Source organism: Garra rufa, chromosome 5 (genome assembly GCF_049309525.1).
Source record: "Garra rufa chromosome 5, GarRuf1.0, whole genome shotgun sequence".
Taxonomy (NCBI): Eukaryota; Metazoa; Chordata; class Actinopteri; order Cypriniformes; family Cyprinidae; genus Garra; species Garra rufa.
Window position 1 is genome coordinate 18,763,785 of NC_133365.1, and position 24,191 is coordinate 18,787,975.

Here is a 24,191-nt window from a genome sequence, read left to right on the forward strand (position 1 = left end):
AGTATGTTTGGGATTACTGTGAAGTAGCGTCTGAAAATGGACCTATGTGGTTTAGACATAAGCGTATGGTTACCGGGCCGCCCTTTTTTGTGTGTTTATGTGTGTGGCTCTGGTCAGAATGCCTCATGCAGATGTAGTCATTACTTCCATGAATAACTAGTGAGACAAGGTTGTGGACTGAGGTTTGTGAGAATTGTGCCTTCGGTGTACAGTAAGTTCATTCATTGTCACTCGTTTAATAGTAGTTTAGATCATGAGACACCAAATACCATTGTGAGCTTCGCTTCATCCACTTTAAAACTTCCTCCTGTAGATATCTCAAAGCCCTCAGGGACAAACCATCATCTATCCATCCATTCATAAATTCTCGAAACCACTTGTCCTGTATAGGGCTGCGGGAAGCCTATCACCTTCAACCGGTGAAACGGAAAACCACATAGAGCAGGACATAGCCTCAAACATAAGAAGAAAAGAAAATGCTGTGAGATGAAAAACGTTCCCCTCCCTCGTGCATTGTTGTTGTAAGCCAGCAGTCTCTGACAGAAGAAAGAGAAAAGAGTGTCTGCCCCCATCTAAACTCCCTTTCAGCCTTTAGCTTCACCTGTTTAATGAGCATCACTGTCACTCATTTCTGAAGAGATGAAAGAGAGAGCCCTTCTAAAGCACTTACCATCTCCTTTATATGCTAAAATCGACTAATTTTATTTATTTATTTATTAATTTTGCTCTGCTTTCCTAAAGAAGAACAAGCACCTATTTTATTTTCTTGTAGGGTGCACCAGTAGCAGTCCTGGCTCACCTAAAATCAGTTGCACAATCACGTGGAATGCTTTTAGAAGTTGCGTTCAAAATCCACTTGGCTTTGAAGAAGCATAATACTTTTGGGGGGAAAAACGTACTATGGTGGAAACATGGGTTTTACCATTAAAACATCTCATAACACGTGTTTAAAGCAGCTGCCTCATTCTAAAGCACCTTTCCATTTTTTCCCAAACATTCTTTCCTCAGAGCGATGACGCATAGCCCGAATGAGTCCGCTGCGTTTTATCTCCATTTTAAAAATAACCAGTCGCAGTGTTCTTACATGCCCTCTTACCACAACCCTCAGGAGGCAGAGAGAAAGAGAGGTAGAGCGCTCAAGCTCCCGAGAACACCCAACGAATCTTAATCGGTAATTATATCACTGACGCCGCAGCCATTACAATCCCTCTGTCTCCCTTTGGCCCATTAAGTCTTCCTCGAAGCAGCCCCAAAGGCCAAAGCCGTGCCCCTCAGATTGGAGGTTATTTAGCATGCTGCGCACTGGTCTTTATCTAAAGAAGGAATATATAAAAATTCAAATGAATTTTCTAAGAGTTACTTTATTACCAGAACCTTCGCCTAACAGTGAATGCATTGCACTTTGGTGCTTATTTGGGAAATTCAAGTTTGAATCTTTCATGCGTCCTTGTCTTTTTTTTTTCTCTCAATTTGAAGTGGTGAAATGCCAAAGCTAAAAGCATGAGATGAGATCTTCACGATCCAAGGACGTGCTGTTGTGTGTCAGAGGTTCACTTCTCACTATCTGCTTTTAATTCACTTTTTATCAGTCTTGTGTCAGACTGAGATAGAACTGTAATCTGAAGATTTCTGCATTAGCACATTTCTGTATGCACACGTCAGTAATTTAGGTCATATCTCATCATTGTTCCATATGGTTTAGTACACATAAACCCCCAACACAGTACACACACACACACACACACACACACACTACAGAGAGCAAAGATCCTGCTAACGGTAGCCGGTTTTACATGGTTTATAGTTGGTCAAAGCCAAAACTTAAAGGTTAGTTCACCCAGCAATGAAAATTCTGTCATTAATAGTAGCCAACTAACCGTTAGTCGACGAGAAGAGGCTTGGTCAACCAAAATTTTATTAGTCGCAGAAAAAATTCCACAGAGAGTGGCGAAGTCACGCAGTCCGTGACGGACAGATCGTTAATGGTCTATGTGGTAATGTAGCTTGTCTATCATTTATCAACCTCACATATGACTTTCCATCTATATGTGCGTATAGTAACTTTACCTATTTAACTAGTTAACCTAGAAAAATGTGCACTATTGAAGTGTCTGTGCAGTGTGTAGAAGCTGAATAGTAGCGCCACGTTCATGTCAGATGGAGGCGTCACTTGCTCTTAAAATGCTTTTTGGTCATACATATAAAAGTAATACATCTTTCGAATCTATAAAGAATCTGTTTCTTTGTGTGCACTTACAATAACAACGAAACGTTACGCTTTTGTAAAAAATTGAAAGCAAACAGGATGCGCTTTCTGCCGTTTTGCTGTTTGTGAACTTGAGCGCGAAACTTCAAAAGTGTGTATACTTGCTTTACAGACATGAACAATATTTGCTATCTATAGAGAATAAAATGTCTGCTTTTAAATGAACCAATTCAAATAGAAAACAAATATGCTCAGATTATATTATCCATATGAAACATGCAGGTGCATCCACTACTGCAGAGACACTACTGCAGATCCACTACTGTGTCGCCGACTTCATCTCTTAAGCCGAAAACAAAGAAAGCACTAGTTTATCAATAAATTATTCAAATGTTAATGCAGTCTCCTTGCTGTTTTTCCCTGAAACATTCATAATTATTATATCTGCCTAGACTAGCTCCATTTTGGAGAGTATCACGACACATGTGCACGCTTTTAAAAATGTGAAATTAAAGGGGACATATCATGAAAATCTGACCTTTTCCATGTTTAAGTGCTATAATGAGGTCCCCGGTGCATTTACCAACCCAAAAAACATGAAAAAGGACAACTCAGTAACTTTGTTTCGGTAAGCCTTTCTCTGCAAGCATGTGAAAAAATTAGCCGTGATGTAGAAAGGGGATCTTATTATATTACCACCCCTTATTCTGCATGTTTTCACCTATGGCGTGTGTTTTAACAGTTTAAGCGCAATAAGACGTGAAGGAGAAATTCTGTCGCTTTCTGTGTGCGTTCCGGATATGTGCACTCAGAAAACCGCATATCACAAGTTTAAACTGATAATCAAAACCTATAAACCTATAAAGGCACAGCTCTATTCTGGAAAGGGGGCGGGGAGCGGCAGCTCATTCGCATTTAAAGAGACATGCACGAAAACAGCGTGTTTCTGCTTCCAAACATTTTAAACATGCTTTACACAGAGCACAAGTATACTACACTATTTTTGGTAGCTGAAAGCATAATCAAATTAGCCAAAGTATTTAATAAACTAGCACACAGGGAGGAGGGAATACATGGAACTTTGTGAAGTTTTGTGTTTGAAAGTGCTGCAGGGTTTTGTGGATGCTGATTCCATGGGGGCCTGGAAACACAGCGTGTTCAGATGAATCCTGTGTAACTGGATGTGCTTAGGTGCATGGTACAGCACTAGTACCGCATTATTTTTAAGTACACCCGTTTGATCTTCACATACACGAGGCACAGCTCCTGCAGCACCTGTGAGGTTTTGACAAAGAACTAGTAATACAGTGATTTTTCCGGTCTTATGCAATATAAATGAGATTTGGATGGAGGAAGGGTGGTTGAGGACAAATGGAAAGAGAGAGAAGGAAGCAGAGCAAAATTACCTGGTAGGAACCATTGCGTGCGCCACTAGAGACTAGCATGAGGACAGAAGATGAAGAACAATCCCACTCCTGCTTACATAACCAACATATATACACCAACACCCACAAGACATGGCCTCCTCAGGCTCCCAATGACACACACTGCAGAGATTACAGAAGCAGAGAATGTGCTCTGTAACAATAGTGTCAGATGATGAAATGTGTTTGTGTTCACTGATGCACAAACTTTAGGGGGATTTTTGTCTCTAACTTTGTGTCTGTGGTGTTTTTGAAGTGAAGTAGAGAGCATGGTCATTCAGGTCAGGTCTCAGATGACAGCCACTCACTGGGGTTTGTGGGCATTTTATTTTAGTAATTCAAATTATTATTAGTGAGAATTCTTATTACTGTAAATAAATTACTATTAATATATTAATATATTATACTCTGCCGTTCATAGTAAAATGTTTGTAATAATAACATGAATTTTTTTGATAATTAAGTATGTTTTACATTACATTTTTCATATTTTTAAATTAATATTCTAATTTGTTTATATGATTTATTGATTGCATTTATTTATTTTTTTAGACATTCTAATTATTCTCAGTGGTGATTTTATTATTGTAAATAAATGAATATGAATATATTAATATAAATATTGATATAATAAAAATAATAAATACATGTAATTTTAAAAATCTAAATTAAAAAGATGCTAATAATTTAATGTAAAACATACTTTACTGACATAAAATAAATGAGAAATACAAAAACCTTACTGTAAACAGCAGTGTATATAAAATTATTTATTTATATTTATTTATTTATTAGTAATTCTAATTATTCTCAGTGGTGATTCATATTACTGTAAATAAATTAATATAAATATATTGAAATTAATATGAATATAATACAAATAAATTCTTCTATATACTCTACCATGCACGGTATGTTTTCTTTTTCTTTTTAACAATAATTTTGTGTCCGTAAAGTATGTTTTACATTAAATTATTAGTATTTTTATTTTAAAAATTGTTTATTTATGTATTTATTGTAATTCTAGTTATTCTGAGCTGTGATTCTTAATTCTGTAAATAAATTAATATGAATATATTATTATAAATATAAATAATATATATATATATACAGCCATTTACAGTCAGGTTTTTGTATTTTTAACATGAATTTTATTGCAGTAAAATATGTTTTGCATAAAACTATTAGCATTTTTTAATTTAATTAATTAATTTTAATTTTGTTTATTTTTTAGTATTCTAATTATTCTCAGTGGTGATTCTTATTACTAGCATAAATGAATATGAATATATGAATATAAATATGAATAAATAAATATAATATTCGTAAGTAATTACTGTACTGATAATTACTAATTTATATACACTGTCGTTCACAAATTTGTAGTCAATAACATTATAAAAACAACTATTACTTCAGTTGTCAGTGTCACATGATCCTTTAGAAATCATGTTGATATGCTGATTTGGTGCCAAAGAAACATTTTTTATTATTATCAATGTTGAAAACAGTTGTGCTGCTTCATATTTCAGTAAAAACCATGACGCTTTTTTCAGGATCCTTGATGAAAGTTTAAAAGAAATAATTTGCATCTTTGATGAAAATTATTAATTTTAGTAAAAAAAAATGTATACAGTCCAAATTTCTATTGTATGTTAAATGTACAATGACACTATACATGCTTTACATATAATGTGCATTACACATCAGTTTATTTGTTTGTGTATTGCCTAATATTGATCTGATTGTGGGTCTGATTCAATGAAAATGAAAATGTCACAATGAAAAAAATCATATTATTTTTAAGCATTATTTTCATTTCGACACGTTTTGTGAGATACTGAGGTAAGTCAGCACACAAAGAATGTCTCCCCCTCTGTCTCGCATCTGGAGACTTAAAAACTGCTTGGTGATAGAATCGACTCACCCACTCCCTCTTTCCCTCGCTCCCTCCCTCTCTCCTTTTCTCCTCCCACTCTTTCTTCCTCTCGCTCTCTGTGTTTTCTGGAAATCAGATGTTGAGAAGAGCGCAGCAGAGAGCAGCAGGAGAGAGATGCAGGCAGAGGAGAGAGTTACTTTAACATCCACTGAAGGATCTATAGTTCAATTATTAAGCCTGAGAAAAGACAAACCCATGGCAATGTTATCTTTCCTCCAGAAATGAGCCTTTTGTTTCACAGCGTCCTTTTCTCTGCTGATTTTTAAATCATTTTTTGATTTCTCCATCCTCAGAGAACACTTAACACAAAAAGTGAAGAATTTCAACTTTGTCTTTAAACTCCAAGTAAAGGAATAAGAAAAAAATAGCTTTATTTTTTAAAAACGTGTTGAGGTTTTGCCGTTGGGAATCATTGTACTGGTGTTCAGGGGGTCAGTGCCCCTTCTCTTTCCTCGTGCGTGGCTGTGAGAGGAACAGTCAGGATGACAGAGATCGTGGTGACGGACTGTAATCTGAACTCGGTGTGTGAGCGTGTGGAGCAGCACTGCTGCGTGGACGATACTTCAGCCATCAAAAGACACACCAACACCGGCGCCAAACTGTGGGGCCGTGTGCGCAGTAAACTACTCCGACAAAAGGTCACTTGCTCTTTCTTTCTCTCTCCATCTGTTACATCCTCTCTGTAGCTTCTGCTCTCCTTCTCTCAATCTGTTTTCTGCTTGTTTCCTGATCTTTAACTGACTGAAAGTCACTGAATGAATCTGCAGTCTGTTTATCTAATTGAAATGCAGAATGTTGATCCTTGTGAAAGGTATTTGCATCTTTGTACCTGCTTCTTCTTCACCTGTGTACATTTTGTTCTGTAGAATATTGGTACATCTTAGGAAGTTGATGTTTAAATATATTGGGGGTAACTAATAGTAACAGAAGTATGTCTTTTCTTCTTCATTTACTTTTGTACATAAGTGGTTTGTTCTTTCTTGTTTTATGAATGAGTGTGTTTAGCATTGTTGGACATTAGATGTTAGGTAGTTGGGCTCTATAGTGTGTGTGTGTGTGTGTGTGTGTGGGCTGGCTGCAGTTAGAGGTTAATTATCACTTTAACCTGCTGTCCTCAGAGCCCCTGGCAAGTATCACCCACCCACTGATGGAGGTCAATTAATCACACCTTTACTCTCACACAGACGCCACTGAATAATCTTTTAGTAATAATTACAACAATAGATATTCTCATGCATTTGCAGAGGCTTTTATAAGATCAAAGCTGAGATCTAGAGCCTGGTTTATAAATGTATCTGTGAATTTTTATTCACTGAGGCAGAATCAAAATCCAATATTTTTTATGTTTTTGTAAGAAGTTTCTTATCACGAAGGTTGCTTTTATTTACTTATTTATTTACAGTAAAATTGTGAAATATTATTACAGCTAACTGTTTTTTATTTTAATATCTATTAAAATATAATTTATTTATTTTGATAGTGGAACTGCAGGGGATTTGTGTGATTGTGATAGACATCCCAATTGAATGTAAACATATTTAAGAATTAATTTTATTTTCAAATTAAATATATAAAATGACAATGTCAAAAGTTTTTGAACAGTAAGATTTTTTATGTTTTTTGCTCACCAAGCCTGCATTTATTTGATCTAAAGTACAGCACAAACTGTAAAACTTTGAAATATTTTTACTATTTAAAATGAGTGTTTTCTATTTGAATATATTTTAAAATGTAATTTATTCCTGTGATCAAAACTAAATTTTTAGCATCATTGCTGTTCAAGAAACATTTGTTTATTATTACTATTATCAATATTTAAAACCGTTAAGTTTTTTTTCGGGATACTTTGGTGAATAGAAAGATCCAAAGATCAGCATTTATCTGGAATAAAACAGCTTAACATATAGTGTAACATTATACACTATACCATTCAAAAGCTTTTTTTTTTTGGCTGATCAAAAGTGATGTTACAAAAGATTTCTATTTCAGATCAATGCTGTTCTTCTGAACTTTCTATTCATTTCTATTCAAAGAAACGTGAAAAAATTATATTCAGCAGTTTTCAACATAATAATGATAAGAATGATAATGATAAATGTTTTTTGAGCAGCAAATCAGAATATTGAAATGATTTCTGAACTCATCACGTGACTGAAGTAATGTAAAAAAAATCAGCTTTCAAATCACAGGAATAAATTACATTTTAAAATGTATTCAAATAGAAAACAGTTTTTTTAAATAGTAAAAATATTTCAAAATATATGCAGGCTTGGTGAGCAGAAAAGATTTCTTTTAAAAACAAAAAACCTTGGTGTTCAAAAACTTTTGACTGGTAGTGTATTTGCATAAAATTATTTATAAAATTATTTATTGAAATATTATTTATTAATTCTTTGAATAATTATTAATTTAATGGACCTAATCTCAGGGTCTACTGCAATAAATGTATTACTTAAAAATGTAAAATGTTTTTATGTTTTTGAAAAAAGTCTTATTTTTACTGTGGTTGCATTTATTTGTTTACAGTAAAATTGTAAAGTGTCTTTATAGTACATTTCTTAATATTATCAATGTTAAAGTGCATATTGCAGGTTAGAGACTCCGGTGAATTGATGTATAGAAAAATAATGTAGGAACCAGATTTTCTTTAAAATATACTTCAAAATACGCTATTAAGGCTTCTAGAGTCGTTTTTGTGAAAGAATTTTACTTCCGCGTCTGAAAAACTGGCAAACCGGTAGTGACGTAACGAGAGGGAGAGCGGTCAATGTAAACCATAGGAAAACAATGGATCGCAATGACTGTTCGGACGCAGAGAACATTTAAAATGTTTATTTACACTTGTATGACGAACCACACACACAAATATGAGCCTGCTATGTGGCCAAGAGGGCAGGGACATGCCAGGATTAAACAGAACAGCGGTCAGAGACAAATTAAGTTGTGGTGTGAGGAGAACAAGGCAGGTGTCTGTGAGAGATCAGTGTTAGCTGACGATATCTAATCGGGCAAAATCATATCATTTGTCATCTAGAAGTATTGATTCTACTTACCAGTAACACAAACTAATGATCGTTGATCAAGCGTGTCATACTCATTAATATCCGACGCTAATGTTACGTGATATAGCGGGTTTTTATTACCGCGCGCGCGAGAGAGATAAACACCTTTTTGTTTTATTATATGCTTATATGGGAAATACCCCCAAACTTGATGTGCTGTCTCTGACTCTGCACCCAGGCTTTGAGGCTTGCTGTCTGAAATCAAAATAGGTTCTACATATAGCTTAAATGCATTTTAGGCAGGGGCATGGACAACTCCAGGCCAGCAGACATGAGTATGTTTATGGTAGAGATCATTTATTACTCTGAGCTAAATACTTGTACGTACAAATAAACAGTAAAATTTAATCTCAATTACAGTTTGACTATATTTAGGTGACAAATACATGTAAAGTAAAACTTTTTGATGCCATTGGTATAAGACAATTAATATTGACAGCATACAGTCAAGTTGTCTGCTGGTATTCATCAGGAAGCCCTTACCTGCATGTGTGGTGTCAGCTATTAGACAGTTTACAGAGGAAGGATTACTTTATAAAGGTTTTGAATGGCCACATTTTGGTGACAAACAATAAAAAAATAATCACAATCACAAATTGTCTTACTGTATAACATTTTTTATGAAGTTTACAACATATATGTCAAGCAGATCTGCATTATGGCTAATTCAATTCAGTTTAATTTATACAGCAATAAATCATAAATATTATTTCATAGTACTGTTAATACCCAACTTAAAACACAACATTGCAACTGTTAATATATACATGTAGATGTACAAAACATATACTACTGAAAGAAAAATATTTTCAGTGTGGGTATCACACTAATGTGTTATATTAGAGAAGGTTAATAACAGCTGGCTCCACTGCTTCAGATCTTCACACAGCCTCATGTCTTGCAATGTCTCCCAAAGCCCTATAAACACAACACATGACAATAAATTACAAATTAGCTGTGCAAACAATGTGACCAAGCTGTAACTAGACTTGATGATTAAAATATTAACAAACTGAGGATAACTGACCAGTAATGCCTTCTCCTATGGTACCGTTTTTACACGGTTCTTAAAATGATATTGCTAATGCTTACAAGCTAGCTACGGTGCTTTACAAAAACTTACACACATCTCGTTGTCTCATTATTTAAATAAATATGTTCACGGATTTGGTATTTATGAGAAGTTATGAGAAGAAAAACAAGACTTACGGTGCAGTTCACGTTTTCGTCGAGCTGCATCTCTGACGGCTTCGGACGAACCACAGTCTGACAGCGGACCCGATGAAGGTGCTGTGTGCACCGAAGGAACTGCACCGGCTCTGAGCCTCACTTGGGTCTTGCTTCAGCATCTCATGTTGAACTGCATCATATCGCCGGGATGATAATCCTCCAGTGTAAAGTGAACGCGTTTTTCGAAGCAGATGCATTAGTATAGGCCCGTCACTTCATCCGCACAAACGCACCCAGATACGGAAGATAGCACCGTTCTTTTTATTGTAAGTAAACCCGTGGACATGATGTCCTGACAGGCTGGAGTTTGTGCAGCCTCCATAAACACAATAATTTACCATGACGATGATCAATTGAAATTAAAAATAACTACCGAAAACACACTAACTCACGACTGCTCCTACTGAATAGCAACAGAGCTTGGCGAACGACTCCCTCTCGTGACGTCATATGACGCGGTGTGGGAAAAAAAAGTTGTTTTTGAGAGCGGTCAAAGAAATCGTCACTTTGTCTTCTAAATTTCTGCCCTTAGGTCTTGTAAAATATTTTCAAATAGTGCATTAACGGTTCGTATAGTATTTTCATTCACGAATATATGTTTATCTCGAATTTTTTTTAACCTGCAATATGCACTTTAAGCTGCTTATTTTTTATTTTTTTTTTATTTTTATTTTTTTATTTGTGTGTGTTTAAACTGTGAATTGTTTTGATTCCTTGATGAATATAAAGTTCAAAAGAATTTTTTTATTTATAATTTAGATTTATAAAATTGTAACATTATAAATGTCTTTACTGTCTCTTTTGATTAGTTTAATGCCCAAGTATTAATTTCTTAAAAAACAAATCGTGCTGACCTAAAGCTTTTGATCAGTAGTGTAAACCAAAGTTTCACACTGCAAGAAAGGTTGTGGACCCCTGCTCTAGAGTGAAGGATTGCATGTCAATGTCATTTCTAGTGTGACTAGTATAGCGCTGATGGAATCTCACTGGTGTCACATGGTCTAATTCATTCTAGCTCAGTGTTCATTGTTGCTGAATGATTGTTCTCCTGTGATGAGATCAGTGGCTTCACACTCTGCATGTAACTGTAGAAGTTGTGTGTGTGTGTGTGTGTGTGTGTGTGTGTGTGTGTGTGTGTGTGTGTGTGTGTGTGTGTGTGTGTGTGTGTGTGTGTGTGTGTGTGCCGATGTGAGTTGGCGAAATCTAGGTCTCTCCACGTGGGGTATGTGCCCTGCCAGCATTTTGAGCAGGAATTTATGTGCATAGTCTTTCTGGCTATAAGAACAAAGCATTTTAGCCTCTGCTGTATTTCTGTGTACTCTGCCTAGTCAGGTCAATGCTCTTCCTGATCCACTGACCCGGGACTGACCGTAGAGACAGATTACAAACAAAGACCCCTCAGATGTAGCTGTAACACATAACTGTGACTCTAGGATAATAGATTTTGACATTAATGCACAACAAAGCAAGACTCATGCATTGTCTTTCTCTGACTTGTGTTGTTTCTCAATCATCGTTCTGGTTTTATCAGATATCTAGCAGCTTATTCATTTCTAAAAGGAATTGTTCCTGTAGCTCACATATACATACCATATAGACACACCCTGTCTTTGTCTTTCCACAGGTATTGACACATAAAGACTGTCTGTTAAAGGTAGACACAGACAGTTAGTCATATATGCTCATATGCAGTCACAGGTGTAATAGATACACACATAATTGCACTTACTGGCAATTACATTTATAAACAAACCTCATTTTGCAGTCATTTGCACTTTAAAATGCTTTGAGACACACTCTCCCACAGATGGCCAGTCTCATTGACTGAATATTGAATGAGTCTTTGTGGCTAAGAGAGTGTGTTTATCTGTATGAGTGTGTTCCTTTGATATGGCCATGAATGATTCTAGTGTTGTCTCATGACCTGCTTATAATGTCTGACCTCCACAGACGCGCTTTCAGTTGATAAACGTAAATCTCAACTGAACACACCGCCACTTTAAACCCTCAGGCCAGAAATATACCTTTATAGAGTGCATTATTTGAGGGAACAGTCATTTGTAGTGGTGTCCAAAACCATAGTGGACATTATCGAGTGTACACATTTAGTCCCAGAATGCACTGCAATAACAGTTTGCAACCAATGTACACTGAATCGCACTGAATGGCTAGCTGCTAGAGAATACCTATGTACCCATGTGTCTGTATTTTGGCACAAATTAGGTTGATTATTGATTGAGAATGCATTTTTGTAGAATTGTACACCATTTTAATACTGTGTTGGATTGCCACTTGATGTAAAATCCAATGTGAAGTCTTAGTCCTAAAACAAAACTAGTTGAGAATCACTGCTCTTTATGCAAGCACAGATTCAAATACTTTGACAACCCATTGTAAGTGCAATTTATTTGTACTTACACTCTTAAAAATAAAGGTTCCAAAAGAATGTTTCTGCAGTGATGCCATAGAAGAACCATTTTTGGTTCCCTAAAGAACCTTTCAGTGAACAGTTCCTAGTAGAACCATTTTGAAGAACATTTTAAAAATCTAAAGAACCTTTTCCACTATAAGGGCCCGATCACACCAAACGCGTCTTTTAGTTCTAAAAATGCGAGGCGCACAGCACTGCCTTTTTTGGTGACTTTTAATAAAAGAGCAGTGTGCTGCGGTTTTTTTATGTTGCTAAGCAACGACCAAAACAGCTGTCCTGTCAGTCAAATCAAAGGATTATAGCGCGAGCGCTCTAAAATCTTAGTTTTTTTGCTGTTAAGTAAACTGTCATATTAGCAGAAACCCTAAATAATACAGCTCCGGGTTACCCACGATATACACCAAAGGTTTCTCCTCTAATTCTTGCAGTCTCCGGACTTTTTAAGCAACGGTAAACTTGTCACCACAACAGAAGGCCCGCCTCTCCATTCATTCGATTGGACAATGGAAAAGAACGCGAATGACGTTGGGCGTTTTTCCGCTCAGAGTTGATTTTTTTTCAACTTCAGGCGCTCAGAGCGCTCCTGCAAAAACGCGAGGCGCAGCAGGCGGCGAAAACGAACGCTCACTGCCAACAGAAAACCATTCAAAAGAGGCGCCTCCAACTGCTAAAACGCGTTCGGTGTGATCGCGGCCTAAAGAAGCCTTTTTTGCATTTGAAAGATTCCATGGATGTTTAAGACTCTTCATAAAAGCATTGATGCCAGTAAAGAACCTTTATTTTTATTTTAAGTGCACGTTTTCCTAACTGATAGTCCATCCAAATTTGTATGTTCTGTGGAACATAAGAGATTGACAATGCACCCATCTGACTTTTATTGAATTCTTTTATGTTTCTCAGATAAGCGAAAATCATCTAGTTTTAGAGCAGCATGTTTGTGAATGGTGGTTAAATGATGACAGACCTTTGACAGACTTCATTTTTAGGTGAACTGCCCCTTTAACAAACCTTAAAGGGATAGTTCACCTAAAAATGAAAATTCTGTCATTAATTACTCACCCTCATGTCACAAACTCGTAAAACCTTTGTTCATCTTCAAAACACAAATTAAGATATTTTTGATGAAATCTGAGCGCTTTCTGACCCTAAATAGACAGCAACACAACTATAATGTTCAAGATCCAGAAAGTATAGACATTGTTCAAATAGTCCATGTGACATCAGTGGTTCCTTATGCACCTTATTTACAAGCAGAGGATTTTGTATAAAATCATTATTTTTGTTTTCTTTGCATTTTAGTTTTGTTACATGGACTATTTTAAAGATGTCCTTACTACCTTTCTAGGCCTTGAATGTGTCAGTTGCATTGGTGTCTTTGCAGATTCAAAAAAGCTCTCGGATTTCATAAAAAAAAAACACTTAATTTGTGTTTTGAGAATGAACAGAGGTTTTACAGGTTTGGAATGACATGAGGGTGAAAATTTATGACAGAATTTTCATTTTTGGGTGAACTATCCCTTTAATATTCAAGAAGCATCTGTAGTTGTTCTGAAAAAGAAAAATTATTTTAAGAAGACAGTTCACACTAATGGGAACTATAGTGCAAGAAATGAAAGAACATAAGGAGGGAGGGTCTGTGCGAAAAAGATGTATTATGCATGAAAAGAAGAATATATCCCCAGAGATGAACCCATCCTCTCCTGTAACTATGTTCTCTCCAACCTATACGGCTTCACAAATGGTGCTCCAGGTTATAACATGCTAATGACTGAACCACTGATGAACCTTGCTCCTCTTTAGGCCTTTAAATGCCAGCTATATGCTAATGGATGCTTTTATCACCTACATAAATCTTCGGCTGCCAGTGTGAGGGCACCAGACCCCTACTTGGGGCTACTGGGCCCCCACAAGGCCTTGCTTATTGGACTAATGAAGTGGAGGAAGGTGATGGTGAGGTCCGTTACTGGACACAACAGCTGTTGACCTGCTTGGATTTCTTCTTTATAGAGTTAAGTGCTGTGGTAGTACCATGGTACATTGATAGGAACAACATGATACTTTGATATATGTGACCCTGGACCACAAAACCACAAATAGATTTTTCTTTTATGCCAAATATCATTAGGATATTAAGTAAAGATCATGTTCCATGAAGATATTTTGTACATTTCCTACCATAAATATATCAAAACTTAATTTTTGATTAGTAATATGCATTGCTAAGAGCTTCATCTGGACAACTTCAAAGGCGATTTTCTCAGTATTTCGATTTTTTTGGACCCTCAGATTCCAGATTTTCAAATAGCTGTATCTTGGTCAAATATTGTTCTATCCTAACAAACTATACATCAATGGCTTATTTATTTAAAGCTCAATTTAAATGACTGGTTTTGTGGTCCTAGATCACTTTTGTCATGACACCTTATTTTTTACAGTGTCCAGTGTATGCCATTGAATGTTTGTCTGATTCAGTAATTCTTTCACGTTGTCTTTCATGATGATTTGTGCAATTGCACCAAATGGGTCCATGAGGAGTTATGTTATTCATGGTTTTCTTTTAGCAGATGTTTAGCTTGATTTATGACACTGTCCTCTTTTAGGTTAACTGGCTTGCATTTATTAGCAACAGAGACATTAGCATCTAATGGGAACTGCTGTAATGAAAGTCTGTTAAAAATATATCTTATGCTCCATAACTTTCAGGGTATTTACGATAACTGGATCTCTTGACTCCAGGGGTTGTTGTTCTTTTAGTGTCTGTAGTTACTTTTAGTTCTACACTGCAAAAATGCTTTTCTTACTAAGATTTTTTGTCTTGTTTCCAGCCGAAATATCTAAAAATTCTTAAATCAAGAAGGATTTTCTAGACGAGTAAAAATTAGTGTCTTATTTTCAGAAGTCAAAATTAAGTGTGTTTTTGCTTGAAACAAGAAAAATAATCTTGTTTTCTGTTTGAAATAAGATTTTTTTTTTCTTACCCCATTGGCAGATTATTTTGCTGGTTCTAAGAAAAAATCACTTAATTTTGGCTTGTTTTTTCTGAAAACAAGACAATAATTTTTACTCATCTAGAAAATCCTTCTTGATTTAAGAATTTTTAGATATTTTGGCTGGAAACAAGACAAAAGATCTAAGTAAGAAAAGCATTTTTTGCGGTGTATTTTAAGCAGCCACATAAACAAAAAACCTTTGGTCATGTTTTTGGACACTTGCAATAGCACAATTCTATTGTGTTCTTTCTTTATAAAAACATACGTACTATAGTAATACCTGGGACTTTGATATTACTGTAAATAGTACTGTTTACTGTGTTCAAAGACATGCTTTTTTACCATGGTGCATGCACTATATATTATAATCATTCAGTACTGATATATATCAAAGTTCTATGGTATTATCATCTGATGTTGTCACTGTACCATGGTACCACCAGTACCTTTGGTCACAAGTGTTGTTTAAATACCTTATAAGGAAAAGCTCTAAAAATGTTGTACAAAAAAGATGTATGCTGATGGTAAAAGATGTGAGCATGACATTGATGACCATGTTTATGAGTCAGCAGATTATTGGCATTTCCTGTGTGATTAAGTTACGTTACTGGAAGAGGCCCAGTCCAGCCTGTGACATCAGAACACTAAAGCAAACATCAGTCTGACCTCCACACGAGCCTTTGAATACCACAGTAATTACGGCTTTTTCCCACACCACGCACATTTTCCTGCAAATGCCAAGACTTCTCCAGAATGAGTGTTGTAACTACTGGCCAGAGAGATGTGTTAAGAAGGGTAACGCTGGATGTCATGTAGTCTCCTAGACATTATAAAACAGAGCTTGATATTTTACAGAGAGCATGTTGAACAAAGCTCTTTATGGTGTTTGATTCAGTGATCTAGCCTTGTGTGCTTTTACAGTATAAACAAAGAAGCATAAATACATGTTGTGGTTTTGCTGTATTCGTGGCTGTTTTTTTCTCACAACATGAGTCACATTAGATCTTCAGCCATGCGTTAGGCTTTATTATGCAATACCAAGGGTCTTTATGTAAGGAGGATGAGCACAGAGGTACACCAGTCACACAAAAATTCACCTCACCACTATTTCACCATTTATACTGGAGCTAGACGACATTATACTGTATGAAAGATAAATTTGACTGTTTTGACTGCAATCTCTGACAGAGATGGGATTTAAGAAATAGTTTTCCTCTCCAATTCTATTTTTATTTTGTCATGACATTTGGTTCCAATATTGGTTCTTCAGTGTCTGGATTCTTCTACCCATGCTGGCAGATCCTAAAATACTCTTGACAGTGTTTCTGTTACTGAATTTACTCTGCTGTCAAGAAGAAATTATGTCATGAGCTTGCAGTCACATCATTTTATTTCTCTGTCCTTGCTGTATATTAATACACCTCCATTCAAAAGTTTGAGGTTGGTTTAAGGATTTTTGTATATGACTGTTTTCTTTTAGACAAGTGCAATCCGAGTTATATTAAAAAACGTCCTGGCCCTTGCAGGCTTTATAATCGCAGTCAACGGGGTTTAAGATTTTTAGGCCATACGTCATAAAAAGTACTCCACACAGCTCTGGGGAGTTAATAAAGTCCTTCTGTAGTGAAGTGATGCATTTGTGTAAGAAAAATGTCCATATTTTATTATTTTAAATCCATATTTTAAACTTTAAAAAACTCAATGTCATAAGCACGTTTACGAGATAGTGGTGTTCCAGCAGATTATGTAGGATGTAGCTACCTGATCTTATGACGAAAATGTACCTGTGGTAACGTTTTTGCAAGATTTGAAATACGTACCAATAAGTACATATCGCTGCAGTTTCCAACATAAATAAACACTTGAGGCAGTAAAACAGTGAGCACTTGTAGTCGTTTTCTTACACAGTTATGATTACAACTCCTTATGTTTCACTTTCCGGACGTAACAAGCTTGCACAGAATTGGACTTAGGATGCGGAATTCTTGGGTACGAATCACGTAAAAAAAGTGACTCACAATGAAAGAGCTGAAAGATGGGAGATCGAAAAAAACAAGCTAAAATGGCAAGCTTGTGATTGCGTTTTAATGCAAAAAAAAAGTGCAAAAAAGTTTTCACAGGTACGTTTTCATCATGAGATCAGGCTGTGTATGTGACAATGCATCAGTCATTTCACTGTATTTATGTAAATGTTTGATTCCCATGTGCTACAAGGTACAGCGGCTGAAAATTGCACTGTGGAATTCATTGCTAGGAAGAGACGAAGGGAATGTAAGAGAAAAAAGGGATGGTGACAGCAGTGGCGGCTCCTGACAAATATCTCTGGGGGGGCAACTGTTCTGATTTTGGCAAAGATAACCGCTTTAATGGGTAAAATTATGATAAAATTCAGATAGCCAACTTTACAGCATTACATTACATTGTTTGATTTGGTTTCCCTGTTCCTAGATGGCAACATCAGGCATGAATTGTACAAACTGTACAGTATTTTGAATAGCTATATTAAATTTATCGCAATGGTCTCAAATACACTGAAACACTTCCACCATGGCCATCAAGAGACACATTGTCATCAACTAGTTAGCCCTCTAAGAGTAAAAAAAAAAAAAAAAAGCCATACTGCTTTACAATTAAAGACTTTTTATTTCTCATATTAAAACTGTAATTAATCAAATCTTTCCAGAACAGATTCAGTATAAATTTGGCTGCCAATATGCAATCAATACAACTATTTAAAATTCAACATTTGGAGAATACAACATATAACATACAAGGCCGTAACCAGGGTTTGAAAATTACTGAGGTGTTAAGAATTGTGCTATAATAACACCCACAAATGCACTACATATAGCCTAAACTTCAAAATAGACAGACATGTAGATGATTGTGAAAGATTTTTTATTCAGTATAATGTTTTACATGGAAAGTTCGTTTTTTTTAGCTGAGGGAATTTTTATTTTATAACAAGTTATAAAAATAACGTTAGAATAATGACACTGACATAAAACTAACGTTCAACTTTCCACTTTATAAACGTCCCAAAGTGTCACACTAAATTGGACAAACGAGTCAAAAAACACGTATAATAGGTGGATCTGGCAACAAACGGAGGCTGCACCCGCGCTCTCACTCAACGCGTTCTCAAGCCCCGTTCACTGCGCTAGCTTCTCGCAGCAAACACTCATGTGATGTGAGGTGGTTTAAACGGCTAAATAATCATTCAAAGAGCTTGACATTTTATTTTTGAATATAAAAAATGACCGAGGTCCGGACCACGGTGACCTCATAGCTGGCTACGACCGTGATAACATAAACAATTCACCATTTAATAACACACATCACTTGTATTGAAATTTTGCTCGCCTCTCTTTTAAGCAGGCAAAGTGATCAATTACCCTCTCATTAAAATCAGGCATGTTCCTGACAAGTTACCTCTCCACTGAAAGCATGGCCAATGCATTCAGACGTCTCGCTACACGCGTGCGTGCTGTACATCTTCGAGTTCGAGCACGCATCAGTGCGTATTACGAAATCACGTTGGGGCGAGCCCTCCCGGTGCCCATTGAAATGCATTGTAGGGTTCAAAATTTGAAAAAAAAAAATCTCACAATATAACTCTATGAGACCGGCTGGGGCGATTTTCAATCTGACTGAGATCGCCCCAAGGGGGCGGGGTTTTAGGTGGGAAAGTGACATTCAGGCTGTTGATTGTACAGTAGTATGCAGACTAGGACTAGCAAAATAAGAGTCTTTTTCTCCTCTCTTTTTTCGTGTGGCTCAAGGAGGGCGATGCACTATCGCCCACCATGGGCCAGCCGCCCCTGGGTGACAGGCTTTTAGACTCTACTTGAGGAATATGAATTAAATATTTGATTTCTCTTTGATCAAACAAAGCCGTGTAATTACGACTGAGACAGTAGACTGTGAGCGTGTTTTTGCAGATATTACCAGCACTATCTGTTTGATGTATTTAAAGGATTCTCCAGCAATGCGTTCTAGACAGAGTAGCGTGAATGGCCAGTGAGGTCAGTGTAACCTTAGTTTGAAAATGTGCAGTCTGTCAGTCAGCAGCTCTTCTCAGCTGTGTGTGTGTGTGTGGGACTCTACACTGATGCATGGTGTGTATTTATGTGTACATACACACATACATGATGCATATATACGTAATCAGAGAAGTAGTGTGCCTTTTATAGTCATCTTAACAAGGACTCGTGTGCTGCATACGCCTGCTGTGTTTGTAACACATGCACTGATATCAAGTTCTTCCTCCCTTTGTTCTCAGTAAGGATCCTCTGTGCAGAGTCTCTTTGACTCGAGAGAGAGTAGAGAGAGGCCGGCCAGAGAACACAGTGTTCCTGCTCTGTACAGCAGCAGGCTGGCAGAACAGAGGGAGATGAGGGAGACGGGGTGGGCGGTGGGGGACACGCTGAATGAGACAGAACGAGACGGCAGGAAAGAAGAGAACAGAATGGAAACTCAGTGAAGTTCAGTGCAAGATGTGTTCTATACTAACTATAACACACTCAGAATAAATATTTCTTATGACCATGATAATACCATATTTTTCAATATGTATAATGGGAACACTGTTTTTTTTGGGGGGGGGGCATGTGTTTTTTTTCCACTTTGTTTTCTGATTAAATGGTTTCTAGGCATCTAGTGTTTTAATACCTTGTTTTTATGTACTGTATTAAACAATCAACATTTATGGTGTTGAATCACATGGTCATGCAATGATACTTTTGTACCATGGTAGTTAAATAAGGTTTTATGGTATTTGTATGGTACTTTCAAGTAGGGCTGTCATGATTCCTCGAACAAACGTTATGATCCTATTAAACACATTTATGCGTAAATCATTTATAAACCTAAGCCAACACAGGAAAATACATAATTATGTTTCTAAATATAGCTAGCTGTTTGTTGCGATTTCAAAATAAAAGCCTGAAACCCTCACTCTGAGTTTACTTTTTGATGTCCACATATTCAAGAAATTACAATGGCTGTAGCATTTCTGTCGTAAAGAAATGACTAAGTATTAAAAATTAAGTGGACATTTGAATTAAATGTTGATTACAGTTTTTCACAGTTTTGTTTAATAAAACCATGATTACTTGCTTCTGATACTTTATTTGAACCAATTATTATTGCTTAATTGCTATTATATATGTTTTTTCTAGAGATGCACCGATTGATCGGCTTGGGATCGGAATCAGCCGTTTTTTCGCATGATCGGCCCGGATCGGTGACCGGCCAGTCAATTTCTCCTCTTGCCGATTTCTAGCCGATTTTTTTTATTGCCAGTGGCGCATGCAATTACGTCACAGCCACGCGCGCGCACTCACAGTCGCGTGTAAACATGTCTTTAGTGTGAGTGAAGATGACGCAAAGATCGCAGTTTGTAACATTTATAAGGCCAAAATACAACGTGAGGGAACAACCATGAACCACGCGCTTGTTTAGCTTGGCTGGACATGTGGTAGACTGCGCCCCCGCTCTGCATATTTTGCATGTCTCTGTTAGTTAACACACCTGATTCAGATAACCCACTCATTAGAAATGAGCTCCGTGAATTAACTGTTCCGATTGACATGGTCCCTCCCCAGTGTTCATTGCTCCCTACTCCCTGAGCAGGGGAAGTCCGTTGACGTACTACACTTTCATTCATTCACATATTTGCGCTGCGCCACTGCATACAGCGTCTTCACACACTAATAATAGTTTGAAGCCAACATATATGTTCCATTTGAAGGTAATTAAGCGTGCGCGACGTGAATTTAATTTGTATTTATTTACAGATGCATTTATGTTACACTTCTCTAGTAAGTTTCATCTGTGTGTGAAGACGCTGTATGCGGTGGCGTAGCGCAAATATGTGAATGAATGTTACGAAGTGTAGTAACGTTACCGCTGGATTAACTGGTGACAAGGCAGAAATGCTTCTCTTTATCAAGAAAAAATGGCCATTAATGCTCAAGTAATAGCATTTAGTACTAGCATTGTTATTTCTACCTGTTTGAAGACACAGTGCACTTTTTGTTATTAAAGTTATTGTTGTGAGATGATCCTGTAATTAATGTAAAAAAAAAAAATCCATATAAAAATCATTGAAGAGAAGTAGATTTTTGTATGCTTTGTTACTTATATTTTATTTCTAATGTTTTCAAGGCTCAGAGCACTTTATTTTGTTAAAGTTATTTTTATATGAGAAGATGCTGTAATTATAAAATAAATTTAATTAAAGAAAATATTTCTGTATAGGCCTATGCTTTCATTACAGTTCTTAAAAAAATAAAATCGGAATCGGCAAAAATCGGAATCGGCCAAGAAAATTGCATTCGGTGCATCTCTAGTTTTTTTTTAAGTCATTTTAAAGGCTATTGTTTGCTCAAGCCTATTTTTATTACCTCAGGAAAATATTCTAATTATGCAATTACTCGATTAATAATCAGAATAATCGACCAATTACTCGATTACCAAAAAAAAAAAAAAAAAAATCATTAGTGACAGCCCTACTTTCTAGAATACCAAGAATACTTTTTGTGATTGTAGTTATAGCATATGTTTCTTGATATATACTGTGATAATACCAAGGTGTGTGCCATGGTAGTATCATATTTTACTGGGCATTTACCATGTACTATGGTAAGGCTTTTTTTAGACATTTTCCATGATATTATTATGAGGTTGTTTTTATATTTGTGACCCTAAACCACAAAACCAGTTAGTAGTATGGGCATATTTGTAGCAATAGCCATTGTATGGATCAAAATTATAGATTTTTCTTTCATGCCAAAAATCATTAGGATATTCATCATGTTTCATGATTCATCAGAATCATGTTCACTGAAGATATTTTGTAAATTACCTAATGTAAATATACCAAAACTTAATTTTTGATTAGTAATATGCATAGCTATAAACTTCATTTGGACAATCTTAAAGGCGATTGTCTCCGTATTTAGATTTTTTGCACCCTCAGATTCCAGATTTTCAAATAGTTGTATCTCGGCCAAATATTATCCTATCCTAACAGATACATCAATGGAAAGCTTATTTATTCAGTGTTCAGATTATGTATAAATCTCAGTTTCAAAAAACTGACCCTTGTGACTGGTTTTGTGGTCCAGGGTCACATTTATCTTGATAATATGGTTTCTAGATATTTACTATAGTAAGTGTTACACTTTTTCCCACAGTATATTTTTGTGATTGATCCCATTTTCAAGATGAATCTCCATGTGGATGTTATTAGAGGGATTGTCTCCTCAGAATCTCATTCTCTCCTTTTCTAAGCTTTTGGATCAGGAAACATAAACCTCATTCTCACGTCTGCACGGATGCGCTTAATTCAAAACATTTCAGAGCTGAAGAGCTCCCATCTTTGTTTTGGTTGTGCACTCCCTGAGCGATTAAATGAGGACATTGCAGTACTGTTGACCAGTGTAGTCTTAAAGACGATTGACCCATGCGGAGAGTGATGAGAACAAGTTTCCTCCCTAACCTTCACCCCACCTCTAACATGATCATCAGGTCTGGCTTATTGGAAATCAATTGAATATACCGTTAAAATAATCCCATAGACATTCGTTTTGCCCTCTTTTATCCCAAACTTTAAGATTTCCCAGAGGAAAGTGAAAAGTGGTGTTTGTGGGGTGACGTGAGGTGAAATCCCCCAGGAACTTTACTAAGAGTTTGGAAAAAAGCACTTGGGCAGATGAGGTGACTACAAGGCGAGTCTTTGTGAGGGTAAGCCGTTTAGCTGTATTAAAGGATTTTCTTGACATATCATACATTTTTAATGAAATACTGGACTATAAGAAGCACCAGAAAGTCCTTCTCAGAAGGAAAGGCTCAAGTAAGGTCATGTGTAGCATTCATATTTGGGATCTGTAAGGCTACATTCACACGGCAGAAGAATACGGACTTCAGAAATTGCATTGATAAATGCTGTTATTTTCATTAATATGAATATGTGACCCTGGACCACAAAACCAGTCCTAAGGTTAAATTGTACAAAACTGAGATGTATACATCATATGAAAGCTCAATAAATAAGCTTTCCATTGATGTATGATTTGTTCGGATAGGACAACATTTGATATATTTACAGTAGGTATTTTACAAAAAATCTTCATGGAACATGATCTTTACATAATTTCCTAATGATTTTTGGCATAAAAGAAAAATCAATCATTTTGACCCATACAAAGTATTTTGGCTATTGCTACAAATATACTCCAGCGACTTAAGACTGGTTTTGTGGTCCAGGGTCACATATGATTTGACATATTGACCTTCATAACTGCCTCAAGGTCAGTAGATCTCTTAAAATATCAGATAATTTGACTCCCCCGACTCCCTGCGTCCTCAATGCTGACCTCAAATTATGCATTTATTACCCTGTTAATTAAATCATTGTAAACATGTCATATTGGTTTAGCGGTGGGATAAAAACAAGGCTGCAAGCATTCTATAAATACCTGATAAGAATCTCATTATAGCCATAATATGTGTATAAACAGCATCAGTAATGATGATTTCCCACTAATTGTATTGAGAGAAATGATTTTAGTGATAGCTAACTCAGTTTTATGTGCTTGACGGACCTTGTCTGACGTTCTCATAAAAAGCTGTTCAACCTACGCATGTTTTCCTGTAAATGTTAATTTTATGGCAGTTTTGTCAGCATGTGTGCTGTTTGTGTTCCCTTGTGTGTCTGCCAGCTTCATGGTGATTGCCACTGAAGTAATTAAACGCATATGCGCAGGAATTAGTTTAGATTGGCACAGCATATTTAGTTGATTTCTAACAGTGATCAGTTAACTTGTTTCAGATGTGGTCTAGACTGACAGGTTGTGTATTATTGTGTACCTTACCTTTAGGTTTGATTGACAGATTAGTTTAAG

General features: G+C 36.2%; 1 protein-coding gene across 5 annotated transcripts in view; it reads left to right on the forward strand.

Moving 5' to 3' along the window:
- abr (ABR activator of RhoGEF and GTPase) overlaps nucleotides 1-24,191 on the forward strand; it is a 225,784-nt gene that overhangs the window by 189,978 nt on the left and 11,615 nt on the right. Inside the window, exon 1 of one of the 5 annotated variants that reach the window (XM_073839575.1) lies at nucleotides 5,664-6,207. The exons of the other annotated variants lie outside the window; for them this stretch is intronic. Coding sequence (XP_073695676.1) covers nucleotides 6,052-6,207 — 156 coding nt within the window. The 5' untranslated portion in view covers nucleotides 5,664-6,051. Of the gene's footprint in view, nucleotides 1-5,663; nucleotides 6,208-24,191 lie in introns of those variants that run through there. 5 annotated transcript variants of the gene reach the window in all.